This window comes from Ochlerotatus camptorhynchus, unplaced genomic scaffold, assembly GCF_037179485.1.
Source record: "Ochlerotatus camptorhynchus isolate MF236.1 unplaced genomic scaffold, CSIRO-AGI_Acam_v1.1 ptg000070l, whole genome shotgun sequence".
NCBI classification, from domain to species: domain Eukaryota; kingdom Metazoa; phylum Arthropoda; class Insecta; order Diptera; family Culicidae; genus Ochlerotatus; species Ochlerotatus camptorhynchus.
Window position 1 is genome coordinate 5,423,071 of NW_027040560.1, and position 15,789 is coordinate 5,438,859.

The 15,789-nt window shown below is 39.1% G+C and overlaps 1 protein-coding gene across 2 annotated transcripts in view; it reads left to right on the forward strand.

Moving 5' to 3' along the window:
- Positions 1 to 15,789, forward strand: part of LOC135697463 (cytotoxic granule associated RNA binding protein TIA1) — a 1,329,144-nt gene that overhangs the window by 15,108 nt on the left and 1,298,247 nt on the right. The window contains exon 2 of one of the 2 annotated variants that reach the window (XM_065217205.1): positions 12,203 to 13,657. In XM_065217205.1, the coding sequence (XP_065073277.1) occupies positions 13,562 to 13,657 (96 nt within the window). In that variant the 5' untranslated portion in view covers positions 12,203 to 13,561. Of the gene's footprint in view, positions 1 to 12,202; positions 13,658 to 15,789 lie in introns of those variants that run through there. The other variant, XM_065217206.1, reaches the window with a different exon arrangement.

Below are 15,789 nucleotides of genomic sequence, written 5' to 3' on the forward strand. Positions count from 1 at the left end.
ACGATGACGATTTGTAGCAAATATATTTCTATTTCGTAAATGCCTAGATGGTGTATATAAATTTAAGGATGACAATAGTTCTATTGAATCAATGCGATGTGATACGATATCGTTTACGAAAGAAATCATAGCAAATTCACGACGCTCTTTTAATGTTTGGATATTTATGAGCATACACCGAGCTGTGTAAGATGGCAGAGGAAATACAGTCCAACCTAACTTGCGGAGTGCATACAATAGAAACTGCTTTTGAACGGATTCTATTCTTTCTTCGTGTGTGATTGAAAAAGGTGACCAAACTATGCTGCAATATTCTAATATCGATCTTACATAAGCAATGTACAATGTTTTTATCGTATACGGATCGTGAAAGTTATAGCAGAAACGTTTTATGAAACCAAGCATGTTGTTAGCTCTGTTAATAATTGTGTTATAATGATCGGTGAAAGTAAGTTTTGAGTCCAAAATAACACCTAGATCCCTGACTCTATCACACTTTTCTACGATATGGTTTCCTAAAGTGATAACAGTCACTAGGTAGTCACGGGTAGCTTTTGTTTTCTACTAATGGTAATGGAGTTACATTTTTTTATATTTAATTGTAGCAGGCTTTTTTGACACCAAGTATGGAATATTTGAATTTCCTCTTTGAATGTGATGATGTCTTTGGCATCTTTTATTTCCAAAAAAAGTTTAATGTCGTCAGCATATATTAAAACTTTCAATTTCTTAATAATGAAAGATATGTCATTGACGAAGAGAATAAATAAAAGTGGTCCTAAATGGGAGCCTTGAGGAACTCCTGAAGTGACGTCAACGGGATTTGATATCTATCCTTTGTATTTACTATTTGATGACGGTCAGTTAAATATGATTCAAGCCACTTGAGGAGTGCGTAATGAATTCCCATTTTTTGAAGTTTAAAAAGAAGCATGGGTATGTCAATTCGATCAAACGCTTTGCTGAAATCTGTATACAACACTTCTACATGGTTTCCGTTATCCATTGCATTCAAGGAATAATTAATTAATTCGAGCAAATTCGTAGTTGTTGAACGGCCTTTAAAGAAGCCATGTTGCATAGTAGTTATTCTGTTTTTAATTTGAAGAAAGAGTTTTTCATTTACAATCGCCTCGAAAAGTTTCGGAATGCAAGAGATAATAGCTATACCACGATAATTACGTATGTCAGATTTTTTGCCCGATTTAAAGATGGGCACTAAAAACGAGTTTTTCCATATTTTAGGGAAGTTTCCGGATTCCAGTGACATATTGAAAATCCAAAATAATGGAGCAGTAAGTTCAGTTGCTAAAGCTTTCATAAAAACTGGCGGAACACCGTCAGGGCCAGGACCTTTAGATGCATCTAAATTGTTTAAACCCTTTAAGATATCATGAACCTTGATTTGACTTACGCTGATGTCACTTGAAAATTCTGGATAAGATTCAAAATATTCACGGTCACGGTCCTCTTCTGAAAACGTAGTATAGATTTCTTGGAAGAAATTTGCAAACAAATTGCATATATCATCCGAGTTCTCACCTACCCTATCGTCCAAATGCATCTTTGATGGAAAATTATCAGATTTTAATTTAGTTTTCACATAATTGAAGAATTTCCTAGGACAAGATTTTATTTCAAGTTCAGTTTTTAAATTGTACTCCTCAAATGCCACATTCACGGCTAAATTTAACTGATCGCAAATGTCTAAATAGTATGCCAAAGTTTCTTCACTATTATATTTTTTATAAAATTTGTGCGCTTTTTGCTTTTGATTTTTTAAATTTTTCAGTTCCCTGTTGTACCAAACCGGATGTTTTGCATGACTCTGACGTCTTCTTCTTTTAGTTGGCACTTCTTCAATCAAGCAACACATTGTAGAATACGTCAACTGCACATTCAACATTTCCTGCAGTTCTTAATATTGCTTGCCAATCGACAATGTTCAGTCTATTTCTAATGTTATCATAATTTGCTGAATTGTAATCAAAGATTTCATCAAATTCGCAGTCGTTGGTTCTTTCATTTATGTGAACGAATAGAGAATATTCTATTGCTGTGTGAAACATTTCATTTCTCCATATGGGACTTAACGATTCAGTCACACAGAAATCTTCATAAGTATTTGTTAATAAAAGGTCTAAATAACAATTTTGTTGATTTTTCACATGGTTAATTTGATTAAGTCCTAAATTTGCAATTTTGTCAAAAATGAAATGGAGTGTTTCATTTTCCCCAACGACTGGAAGTAAGATGCTTTCATAGTATCACTATCTATCGAATGGGATTGAACGAAAAATGGAATGTTTGTATCAAAGGTGACTTCTAAATTTGTTTACCTTTCCAAACGTACCGTTGGATTTGATTTTGATATATTTTTAAAAATCTAACACTGCGTCGTGCTTCCAATTCCGCCATACGAGTTTCAATTCCGTACAAACACATTGAAACGTCATTGGATTCATTTCGGCATATGGATTAAGGCAGAACATATGGATTCACTAGCAGCATTTGCTGTGTTTTCAAGAAAAATGAATGTAAATATTCAAACAATGCGCGGTAATAGACTTTGTGTTGTAGGTTATGAACGGAAATAGGCGCCTGCTATACTTTTGTTTTTAGCTGTTCAGAATCTTACAGAAAGGCAAGTACGGGATCAGACCTATTATTAGCAATGTATGTATGTATGTATCGTATCGTATGTATTGACGATAAAACAATAACGATCCTTAAGGTGTTCGACTTACCCTAATTTCCCCTACATCGGATCACGAAATTCGATAACATTTTATTTACTCACCGAAGAATTATTCCGCCCATCATCAGCAGCATCATCGTTTCGACATTCCGATATTTCTCAGCTTCTGTTGTTGATGTTCGGTAACCACACCTCTCATCCATCGATCCAAGCAGCCCAACCACAGGGCAACCGTAGCTGCGATGCCACAAAAACAGATTTTTGTACACGAAAAAAGTTGGGACCCCCTTGTTTATTTTGATACTGTATGGTACTAAACCAAGTTTGTTAAAAATCTACTATTTTGTTATCTAACAAACTTGTTACGGTATCGCAATGAACCAGGCGATCCAACTTTTTTCGTGTACAGAAATTTGTATTTGTGGCATCGCTGCGTAGCCTGGCGGAGAAGAAAAATAAAAGGCCAAACACTTCACCCGCCAGCGGAAAAACATCTACCACGACTCATCGCAGCAGGCGGCGAAGAAATGGAAAACTTTTCCTGCGCGCCCTTTTCCTTCACCCTATTAAAAATGAATAACGCTCCCGCTGATTGCTATAAATAACAAATTGCGAAAGTTTTCCCTATCTCCCATGCTGCATCGCGGTTGGTTCCAACAGCTACATAGGTAGCAAGCCCTACTCGAAACGAACGAAACAACACAAACCGACAACAATAACTTGGGCTTTGGAGTTTTTCTCTGAGACCGACTCGAGTCGGAAGTCGAGCAAAAGTCGTCCTACCTACCGTCCTGCCGGCTCTTGTAACAGATAGGCAAACTTCCGGAAACTACATTTTGTTCGTAGGATAGGCAGAAGAGCAGGCCATGCATCTTGTCTACTGCGAACTAAATTTAAATCTCGATCGCTCAATTGAGCTTCGACACTTTGAAAAGAAGACTGATGCAAACGGTACAGCAGTCAAAGAGCAGGCCACCCAGTGTTGCCAGGAGCGGAGCAAAATTCGCCAGCAAAAAAAAAATCCAAAAGTGGGGGGCAGGCACAGACAGACAGGACAATAAGCCAAAGTGACAGGAGATTGCCGAAAAGCAAAACGAAAAAGTTATAAAGTTGATCGCTCGCATTCGGCTTTCAATAGAACGGGGGTGAACGACGACAACAATCGATGAATGATAATAGCAGAATGATGAAGAGGGAAACTTTTTCCGTTCCTTTTTCTTTTGGTTCCATCACAAGCTGTCCAGGCTTTGGAGATGGATGTAATTGAGAGGAAAGTCCCGATCAGCTACCTAGACGCAGCGTAGCGGTCGTCGTCATCGTAGAAGGCAATGAACATCTGACTCCGTGCCCCCATATGTGAAAACTGGTATCCGAGTAGGCGGTGAGCAGGTGAAAAACTATTCCCACTGATCCAATGCTACAAATGTGGCAAATGTATGGAGGGGGAAACAACAAACTATTCAACAAATGGGTGGTGGATGGTTGAATTGGCAAATGCTGTTGGGATGGAGAATCCGTGGGTGGCAAATGCTCCGAGTGGAGTTTGAATGGTTCATTGACAATCAGCTCACCTGTTGAGTTTTGAGCGGCGATGTAGGGTTGTAGGGTAGATGATACCAGGCTGAACGGTGGAAATAATGACTTTTCCTTTCCTTGGTTTGGCGGGGTGTTGTTAGATTTTTTGGGCTTTATCCAAAAGCCTCCCTCGATGGTGGGGTGGTATGTCTAAATTTGACCATACAAATTACTGTATGGATATGGGTTAATGCATAAATGTGATCACGTTTTTCAAATAGGACACTTCAACATTGAAAAAACTACAAGGGACAGTCCTATGAAGTGGTACGCAATGGTAACGTAGGACTACGTTGTCGTATATAATAAATTTTATTTGTTAACTGCAGCAGGAGCTTGTGTTTCGTGTAGGAATAGGAATTTGAGCGGGGTTCTCTCTGTTTATACTCTTTTGTTCGATGCGCTTGACATTGACCACAGCGACTCACGAAGGGCTACTGATTCCGATCAATAGCGATGCGTCTTCATTCTCCTTCTATGGATGCTCATGTGGGCTACAGCTCGCTGCTTGCAGGCAGTCTTTCGTTGTGCACTTGAGAACACCGTTTGGTGAGACCGATTGGAATTCATTTGAAATCTGTGTTAGGGAAATTGATTTCCACAGGCAATCAGTGATAATTTTTATTATCATAGGAACAGTTGCTCATCCGTTGAATTTTCAATAGTGGCATTTTGAAAAGTTATAGTCTTAATTTCAACAGATTCGTAGCAAAAATTCCTATCGTCTACGCGATACGCGCCGAAAGCACTGCTGCTCCCGCAGCTGATGCCGACGACCGGACACCACCACACACGGTGATTGGAACTGAATCCGATCAGCGGTTGAGGCCAGCCTTGGTAGCTAACTGTTTGCGGGGAGCCTTTCGTTGTGTACAGGAGAACATCATCACTTACCACATGCTGATTGAATAAACACCGTTTGGTGATACCGGATGGAATTCAACTTTGAAATATATGTTAGGGAAATCGCTTTTCGCAGGCAATCGGTGGTAATTTCAATTATCAATGCAACAGTTGCACATTCGTGCAATTTTCAATAGTGACATTTTGAAAAATGATAAATTTTTTAACTTAACAGATGCCTAGAAATATATCTGATCGATTGGTGATAAAATTATTAAAATTGGTCCAGGGGCAGCTGAGTTATTGACCGTCAAAATCTTTCATAATTTTATTACATGTTCGGTTTTCTTAAAGTGTACCCCCATATAGAAATCACAGACGTAGTCCTACGTCAAAATTAATGAGTCGATTTAAAAGTAAGGCTTGATTAAAAATTGCGATTTGAAGATGGAAAATGTAATTTTTTGGCAAAAAAACGTTTCTGTAAATTTTCATCCAAATCAATAAATGCATTAGCGAATTAGTTTGGAACCGCTCTGATGTGGCAAACTTTTCAACCTCTTCTTGTAACTTGCAAGTACACGCAAACCAAAAATGTATTACAACGAATGTTAGTTCCATTTCCTATCATCCTCTGTTCATGAACATCATAGCGCATGTTAGAAGTTGACCTTGCAGACGATGTAATGGTTTTGTCGAAGGATTACGTCTTTCGGCAACATATTTGGGGTGAAATTTAAAAAAGCTAAATTGACCGCGTTACGAGAAGTGGTCAGGATTTGACCACTTATAACTCAGTTAATAGCGGATGGATTTTAATTCTAAACAAGCCTATCGGTTGGAAATTTTTCAACGAATCTGCTAAAATGAACTTTTTCTCAATTTTCAAAGCTCAGTATTGAAAATTGCACGACTGTGCAACTGTTGCAATGGTGATAAAAATTATCACCGATTGCCTGCGAAAAGCGCTTTCCCTAACATAGATTTCAAAATCGAATTCCATCCGGTCTCGCCGAACGGTACTTATTCAATCACCGTGTGTGGTGGTGTCCGATCCGGTCGGTCATCATCACCAGCAGCAGCAACAGTGCTTCCGGCCAACGAAAGGCTGCCCGCAAGCAGCGAGCTGCAGCCCACATGAGTATCCATTCACCGAAGAAGAAGGAAGAAACCGCACCGCTACTGATCGGATTCAGTTGCTCGTCGTGAGTCACAGTGGGCCATCTATGCCAAACGCGTCACCTTCGTTTCAAACAACATACAGCTCACCAGCCTCACCCGTGTTGAACACTCTAATAGATCAACCATCACGAAAAACCGGTTCTTTTCAGGATCACCATGAATTATTTGTTGCTTAAGAGTTAATTTTAATTGAACGTTCGCTCGCCTTGCTGCCAGTCACATCACCATCAAAGCTCTTTGATAATGTACCCAGCAGCCAAATGCGGTCAAATGCGTAACAGTATTGAAATGTTACATAACAATTCTCGCAATGACCGAATACCACATGACCTTGTCAACTAACCACACAGTTCGAAAAAGTAGTGTAAATTTCTGTTCAGTATGATGCACATAAATGGAGCGTCACATATCATATAAGTTTACATTATATATCATGTAAAGCTCTGAGACATTTCATGCAATGTAGCAAATATTGTGTACAAAAGCCCATTGTTGTAAACAACATTGATTTAAAGTTGCTCGGTTCCGTGAAATGAAATACAAGTTTACGTGAATGAATGTTTACATCACTATTAAAATTCAGAATTTTTATCTGTGCAGAAAAACTTCTAATTAAGGTAGGGTTTTCTCCAGGACGCTACAAAAATGTGAGATTGGAAAATTTTAGCTAGAAATTCCTCCAATCAATTTTGGCTTTTTTATAATTATAGTCACTTTAGGCCTTTGGGTCATCCGTGACTTGTCCGGGGGTGAGATTTTAAATCGTGACTTTGGAGTGAGAGGTTTGGATCGCTTTTTGACGTAGGACTACGTCTGTAATTTTTATATGGGGGTACACTTTGTGAAAACCAAAAATGGAACATTTAACAAAATTATGAAAGATTTTGGACGTTAATAACTCAGCTTCCCCTGGACCAATTTCAATAATTTGATCACCAATCGATCAGAAATATTCCTACGCATCTATTAAAATTAAGACTTTATCATTTTTCAAAATGTCACTATTTGAAATTGCACGAATGTGCAACTGTTGCTAGGATAATTAAAATTATCACCGATTGCCTGCGAAAAGCGGAAACACAGATTTCAAAGTTGAATTCCATCCGGTCTCACCAAACGGTGATTATTCAATCAGCGTGTGGTGAGCGGTGGTGTTCTCCAGTACACAACGAAAGTCTGCCTGCAAGCAGCGAGCTGCAGCCCATATGAGCATCCATAGAAGGAGGAAGAAGCCGCACCGTTATTGATCGGAATCAGTAGCCCTCGTGAGTCGCTTTGTGCCATGTATGTCAAGCGCGTCATACTAGAGAGTATAAACACTGTATTAAATAGAGAAAACCCCGCTCAAATTCCTATTCCTCAAAAAAAAAAGGTCCTGCTGCAGTTAACATATAAGATTTATTACATAAGACTACATAGTCCTACGTCACCATTGCGTAAAACCCCATAGGGCTGTGCCTTGTAGTTTTTATTATCTATTGAATCTACTGAAAATGCGTAATTTTGTCATCAAAAAACGTTTCCGTGATGGGAAAAAAGTGGTTTCCCTAACACAGTCACCGAATATTGATACCGAGCACGTAATCCTACGTCAAATCTACAGTCGTGTCTTGGATACAACCTCTTAATTTTTTGTCTTCTTTCGTGTTCTGTCTATACGTTTTCGACTATACCAGTAAGATTTTTTTTTTATAAATTTGTAAATTTGTATTTGTAACCATACAAAGTCGAGTATGAGAGGCAATGAGTGCTTCTGGTTTGTTTTCTGCCTATCCATATCCCAAAGCATGGGAAGAGCAGTGGAGAGAAAGCAGAGGTCTGATAATCGAAACGTTCGTGTTTCGAGTCCCCCTCCCCACTAGGCAACAATTTTTTTTTCGATTTCACTCACTAATACACTCCACATTATTCTTTCTCCATTTTCTTGCATTGGACCGCAGCTCGGTATATCGCATCCTCGGTTCATGCGGTCTCCACTAACCAGGGGTTGAAACAGTTGACGTTTTTTACTACACTCACTTCGTTGTCGTGCGCGACAGTCTGTTTGTATTCGAACACTCATGCTCTACCGTCGTCTCTCTCACCACAACACGAGCGGTAGAATAACATTCGAGCTAAAAGAAAATTAGCAAAATAGCTATCATTTGACATATGTGATTTCGTTTTAATTCCTCAATTTGGTGTAAATCAAACCATTTCTGATCAGACATATTATTACTAGGACATCATTGCTTGCTATTTTCAAAATTAACACAAACACAACATCACCAGCTCTTATTATGAGAAAAACTAAAATACATACATTGGTGAAGGTCTTCGGCGACAGTGTCGTATGACAGAGCCTGTTATATGACATTTTAGTTTGGTACTGTACTATGATAGCTTGTTTTGCAAGTGTCGGAGGCAAAGGCAGTCAATTATCACAGAAAATGTGTCGACTACCGTGACCGCTTACAAGACTGCCACTAACATCCTCCGATGATGAATCTTACATAATTTTAAGCGAATCTTACATCCCGGGTTGGGTGTACAAAATATCATTATTGTGCATCTTATGAAGCCATTATTCCAAAAAACATTATTTATAGTCAAGTCAACCTTAAAAGTAGGTATCACTAGCAACAACAAAACCTACAGTCAACTCTCCTTTACTCGATGTTGAAGGACTAAGAGTAACGTAATGGAGGTAACTTTTGGAAACTTGTATGAGCAAAGTAATCGAAGTAACCTGCATTCTCATCAATTTAGGGAGAATATCGAGTTAGGCAACAGGTTCTATATTATGGTCGCAGGAAGGTTTTTTAAAAAGAATTTTGTAATTTTGTAATAAGCTTATTTTTCGATCATAGTTTTTTCCTCAAATGCATTGCGTCTAAAAAATCATCTCGTGAATGTTTTAAATGAAAATATCCATTAGCGTTAGCGTTGTTATGATATACTCTGTAGATTGGATACAAGCGACACTCACTGAAATTCTCAGTCAGACTACTTTCAGGAATAATGCTGGGGAGTAAACATTGATTCCAATCTAAACAAGAATTCCACTAGCATGACTGTCACTATTCCCGGCCTGAGAGCCTACAAAGGAATTTACAAAACTTCAGACAAGTTTGCAGATCTACTGAGAAATGTATTGAGCCTCAAGATAATTCGTAGATCTTTAGAATAAAACTTTGGAGCTTCAGACAACTTTTCTTCAAAAGTATTTTCAGAACTTCAGGTGAGTAGATATTTAGAAAAATCTGTAGAACTGCAAAGAATTTTGCAGATCTTTAGAGACATTCAGTGATTTAGTGTTTCAGAAAAGTACTTCAATTCCAAAAACAAATCCCAGCGAAGTACGAAAGTCCAAGATATTACAGAACTCCATGGAAGTTGGAAATAGAAAGATCTGAAGAACTTTAGAAAAGTCCGTAGACCTTAAGAGTAGTCTTTAGAACTTCAGGAAGTTCGTATATTAAAAAAAAAAATTGCAAAACTTCAACTCCCAAAACTTCTGGAAAGTTTGCCGATCTTTAAATGTATTTACACAACTTCAGAGAAATTCAAATATTTTCAGATAATTTGTAGAGCTTTCGTGAATTTCAAAGTATTACAGATAAATCTGCAGAACTTCATGGAAGTCCATGAATCTACAAAGAAATGTACAGAACTTACGAGAAGATCTACTGAACAAATCTGCAGAATTTTATTGAGGTTCTTAGATCTTAAGTGAAATTTTCAAAATTTCTGGGAAGTTCGCTGATCTTTATAGATATATTCACAACTTTAGAAAAAAAAGTCGATCTTCAGAGAACTTCCTTAATTTTCCGGAAGTTCAAAAATTTCTAGTTATTTTTTAGTATACTTAAGGGAATTGCCTAGATGTTCAGGTATATTTGCAGATATTAATTGAATCGTGATAATCTACAGCGAATACTATATAACTTTCGAGAGGTTCGTAGATTGTTAGACATTTTATAAACATCAGAGATAATTGATGATATTTAAGGATCTTAAATCTGCATGGATTCAGGAACTTTGTAAATTTTTAGAGAAATTTGCAGAACTTCTAAAGAACACACAAAACTCTTAAAAAATCTGCAGAACTACCGAGAAATTTGCAGATCTTCAGGAAAGTTTGTTGATCTTCAAAGATATTTTACCAGAGAACAGAAATAAAACTTCAGGTACGTCCGCAAGTCTTCTGCAAATGTCTAATATGCAGAATTGAGATCTTATCAGAAATTTTCAGAACTCAAGGAATCATGTAGATCTATAGAGAACTTTTCCTAGTAGCTTGTCGAAAGTTGGTATCGACATCCTGGCTAAGTTTTGAAATCCTTTTTCGTCTTAGTATCGTAGTTCTTGAAGCACAAGATGAGCCATGTCTCTGCCGGTGCTCCTCCTGAGCAACCATTTCCTACTCCACAAAGTTCACCTTATCCTTCCCATTTTATTTGAAATAATAAAAGCAAATACGCCTGCCAAGGCTAGAGCAATTTTTCGGTAATTCATTATGGAAGCATTTACTGTTGAATCCGGATACAAATTTTGTTTTGAAATCTAAATTGGCAATTCTTTCGACATGTACAAGCAGTGTGAACACCAGCAAACAGGAGGGCTCAACAAAGTGTGTCAAAAGTAAAATCGAGCAGATTTTTCATTATGGCGGCGGTCAAAATCTGACCAAGCAATCAGATAGTCTAAACGGACCTTTACCTAACGAGTGGCCACCGACTTAGCGACACCCTCATAAGTGCTACGGATAATTGGGTAGGGTATTAGGTCAGGATTCGCCTAAAGTTGGCGATGCAACCAAAATTATATATTGTTTATGTGTTGTTCATTTAATCTCTCGATAGCCGACTATCGAAAGAAAATATTCATTTTGTTTAGCGATTATGTATTTTAAGAGTCATAGTGGAGAGCTTGGGATTAAACCCATGATTTTCCGCTCAGTAAGCAAAAACGATCCCTCCAGGGTCATCGAGCATCTCAGTCAGTGATGCAAAATATCATGACACTCACGTGACACTCGTCTTCGCATCAACCGGCTATCGCCGACAGATCGTTTTGTCACGCGGTGAGAGTTAGAGCCATGGCAAACATTAATCACCAGTAATGGTCGCTGCTCACAAGCAAAACGTTACACGCTGCTGATGATGAAAAGCACAACGAAAACAGTGAATACTTCTGCGGTACGATCATTAGAAAAAGCGAAACGACAGAAGAAAATGAAAACAATTCCTACGCATTCCAAGGTCGTCTCGACAGGCGCAACTGTGTGAGTTACAAACAAAACAGACAACATTAAACGGAAGCTGTTGGGCTCACTCACCAACACACTCACAATAGCAAGCAAAGCAGCAACTACTTCGAAACGAGCATAGGTGAGTGTCGTGATTGTCGGGAATGATCAGATGGATCACAACCGAAGACGACATTTACCAGTTGCTTTTTACTTCTTTCGTCAACTTAATGGATGGTCATGGAGAGAGCTTCGACGAGCACATCGATAGGAATGTACAAAGCATTACTAGCATCAGCTGTTTGATGATCGTGATTGTGATAGGGCGCAACTCTGATCTCAGTACCAAAAGTTTTAAACGAAAATATGCATTCTGGAAAAAGTAGCTTATACACTGCAGTAAACTGCAAGAACTGACATTACATTTGTTGTACGAAGCATATGCCAAGGATGTAATCAATCCAACCTTACATTGAGTGTAAGAGAAACTTGTTTTGCGTGTTTGTTCTTAAATATTATTTTTTTCGTGTTGATACTCTATAGCGATACATGACCGACCTAATTCGGAGCAACACTGCTTGACTTAAAATTTTGCGTGAAACCCTGCTGCCCTCTCCTGCTGTTAATGTCCGATCAAATTAATAAAAATCTTTCTTTATTCCGTTTTTCCACAGGCTTTCTATTTCACGCCAACAAACAATAAAACTGCAACCGTTGCTATCTGTGATGGGCCCTGTAACTACTCAGTAACTGGCGTGAGACCTTGCTATAGTATTCAGCTGCAAAAGGGGAGGCTTCCCCATTGAAGAAACACAGCAACCGAGAAAAGCAACGCGAGGATACACGTTTCGTGATAAATGATAATAATAATAACAACAACAACGACGACGACGACGACGAAGACGCCCGGCAGTGGCGACGAGTGAACTGGAATCAAGTTTCTGTGCCATTTTCTTGCGGTGCGGTAGGCCTCGATTGTGTCTGTTGTAATATTTATTCCATTTTTTTTTTCTCCACGAAGTTTGAAAAGGGCTGCGGATTTTCCGAGATTAGTGTTCGTGCCCCGTGTCAGCGTTCCCTAGTGTAGCATTAATATCCGTAGTAAATAAAACCGCAACGCCATTGTGTTTACTGCTAGTGTGTCCTGGAAAGCAGTGAAAAACACGGAAGTCAATCGCAATAGCACCTGGAAGAGTGGGATCAAAATTGTCGTGCAACAGTGATGTTCCCTGCCTCAGTGTCGTAAAATCAAAGTTTTCAAGTCAAATCGTAGTAGGCGAGTGCAAGTGAGAATCAATATCGGTACCGGAGGTGTGTGAGTGGCATCGAGAAGATTGGTATGATAGAAGTTGCCTAGTTTTTGTGGATCAAATTTTGCTGCAGTGATTTTGTGGGAATTGGTTTTAAAGTGGTGAAAAGTTTCAAAACTGCAAGACATCGCTGGCTACAGTAGCAAATCGTTAAAAATAAGCTCTCAAGAATCACCCGACGCGAGCCCCGTGGGGCTACGCTTAGTCGGGGTCCTGCCGTGTGCAGTATTTGCACCCAAAGCACCGAAATCATCTTCCCTGGCCGCACAACGACAATCCACAGCACCATATAGCATCACAAAGTCACAAGCCAATACACAGAGCCCCCCATCATCCAGCACAGTGACCACAAATACGTCATCTGAGTCGGTTACCGGTGCCACTGGCAATAACAACACTACCAGCACCACTGCAACGTGTCACTGTTCATCTTCCAATATCGCTGCTGCTGTTGCTAGCGCCGTCAATAACAGTCAATCAAAGGCCGGTACACTAAATCTACCGCCCCCACTGCCACCGGTTCCACCGCGGCCACCGCGAGTGCCACTTCCAATCTTTGCTGCGGCCAATCTAGCCAGCATTCGACCGTTACCTGTTCAGTCGAGCTCCTCCTGCTCGTCGTCATCGGTCACGCCGGTAGGAGCCGCCACAACGGTTCATCATCATCACTACAACACGGCTCCGCCGCCACCGCCGGTGCCACCAACCGCTGCACTGAATCCGATGCTGCTGGTTCCGTTCTCGGTCCCGGCCGGTCTCGGGACAACCACCATCCCAACCAATCATCCCGGTAGTGGCTACACCGGAAACCTCGGCAAGGTGAGTGGAGATTTGATTGTTCTACACGCTCATTATTTAAATAGTAGGCGATGAACAATGTTCAGTCTCCTACATTCATCATTCAAAAAATAACTCTAAGCTGGCAAATTACCACAATCGAAGTTAGCTACTGTAAATCCGATTTCTCCGAGAAAACATCCCATACCATTAAAATTTTCCAAACTTTAAAGCCAAAGTAGGATTACTCCCCCGTTCGGTGTCGGAGCTCGGTATTTTGACCGATAATGTCATCATGGCATTTTGCTGGATCAGGACCTAAATCCTGCGTAAATCTTTTCTGCCTCAGACGACAACGAAGCGCCGTTTGAAGGTGTCTAAACCGGAGAATCTTTCTCCAATGGGGGGCAATGTTTACATTTTTCTTCGATCCCTCCCGCTATGCCCTTCCTTGTATTCATCTGCTGTCACTTGAAGCTCAAAGATTACGTTTTCCTCATTCGTACCGGTTTCGGGACATGAACCCAGTGGAAGGGCGGAAAAAAGGTAAAACTCACTGAATATAAAGGCCTTTGTCCCTGGTTGTCATCCATTTTTTTTAACCGAAGAAGAGGGGCAGGAAGGCGACTAGTCATATATCTCATATTTATTTCCTAACGTGATTTTCTTCGTTTTATATTGAGGAAAACCTTCTTTGCGGTTTATTGGTCTTTGTAGTGTCATGGCATGGTGGCTAGAAAAAATATCACCCATGAAGAATACGACGAAGAAGGCAAGCAAAAAAAACAGCTCAAACAAATCACGATGGAGACAGCAAGAGTAATCATAAGGATTATGTAGCTGTCCCAATCTTTCAATTTATCTCCGCTGTGGTTCCCATTTCCTGGGGCTTTCCGGGGAGGAACGATGAGGCCAGGCTTAAAAATATGAGTCCGACCAGCTTTTTGCTTTATATTTGCCTTTACTGATCCTTTTTTTTTCACCCTCTGAGTTTGGCATTTTTTTTTCTCGCCGCAGAGGACCATTCGGAAGATTTAAGAAGAACAATTTTGGTCAATTTTACATTTCATTTTTAACAAGGAGATTTCCTGTCGCTTCTTTCGCACTGGTTTATTACTCGTGACCTTTAGACATTGCACAGTGGTTCAAGAATGCAGATTTAGGTGGAATGATATGCTTTGAGCCTGAAATTGAAACTTTAGACTAAAAGTCTCTTCTACAAAGTTGTTCCTTATAGTTATGCCCTCATTTTTATGACAATGAATTCTAGGGTGGTTCCTATTATCATTAAAATAAAAAATCTAACTTATTTGTTTGAATAAATTAAGGTATACATTCTTCGACAAAGTTATAACTGAGCTAATTTCAAGCAACTTTGTAGGAAACAACTTTTTTGTATCTCTTAAATTGACATACGCCCTTTCAAATGCCGTAGAAAAACTTTTTTTTTTGTTTGCCCCAACCAGAGATATTAACAATTGAAAAGTGTATATTTTTAGTATAAAAACGTCAACAACTCTTGATCGGCGAAATATATTGACAAGCTTTGTGCGGCAAAAAATCGCGCCTTCTTAAGATCTAAAAGTTGTTTGAAGACACCTGTGCTGAAAAATTCGAAATAAGAAAACTAGAGCAAAACAACTGTTTTTTTAGAGCCACCCTAACTCAATTCAAGAAAATAGCTCTAAATCGGCCAATTTAAGAGATACAAAAAAGTTGTACTGCACAAAGTTGCTTGAAATTAGCTCAGCTATAACTTTGCCCAAGAATGTATACCTTAATTTATTCAAACAAATAAACTAGATTTTTGATTTTAATGATAATAGGCACCACCCTAGAATTAATTGTTATAAAAATAAGGGCATAACTATAAGGAACAAGTTTGTAGAAAAGACTTTTAGTCTAAAGTTTCAATTTCAGGCTCAAAACATATCATTCCACCTAAATCTGCATTCTGGACCACTGTGCATTGGCATAAGTGGTTGGACTCAAGAAGACGGATATTTTCCTTTAACGGTTGAGGAAATGAGCTGAATGCTATTTGGAATATCCGGAAACAGATGCGAATTGTTTTTTTTCCACAGAAATTTTGAATTGCTTGTTGAAGCAGTTTTAAAGACAATACAGTAAAGTCTGTTTAGTAATTAAGCAATTACGCAAATTAAGCCTACACA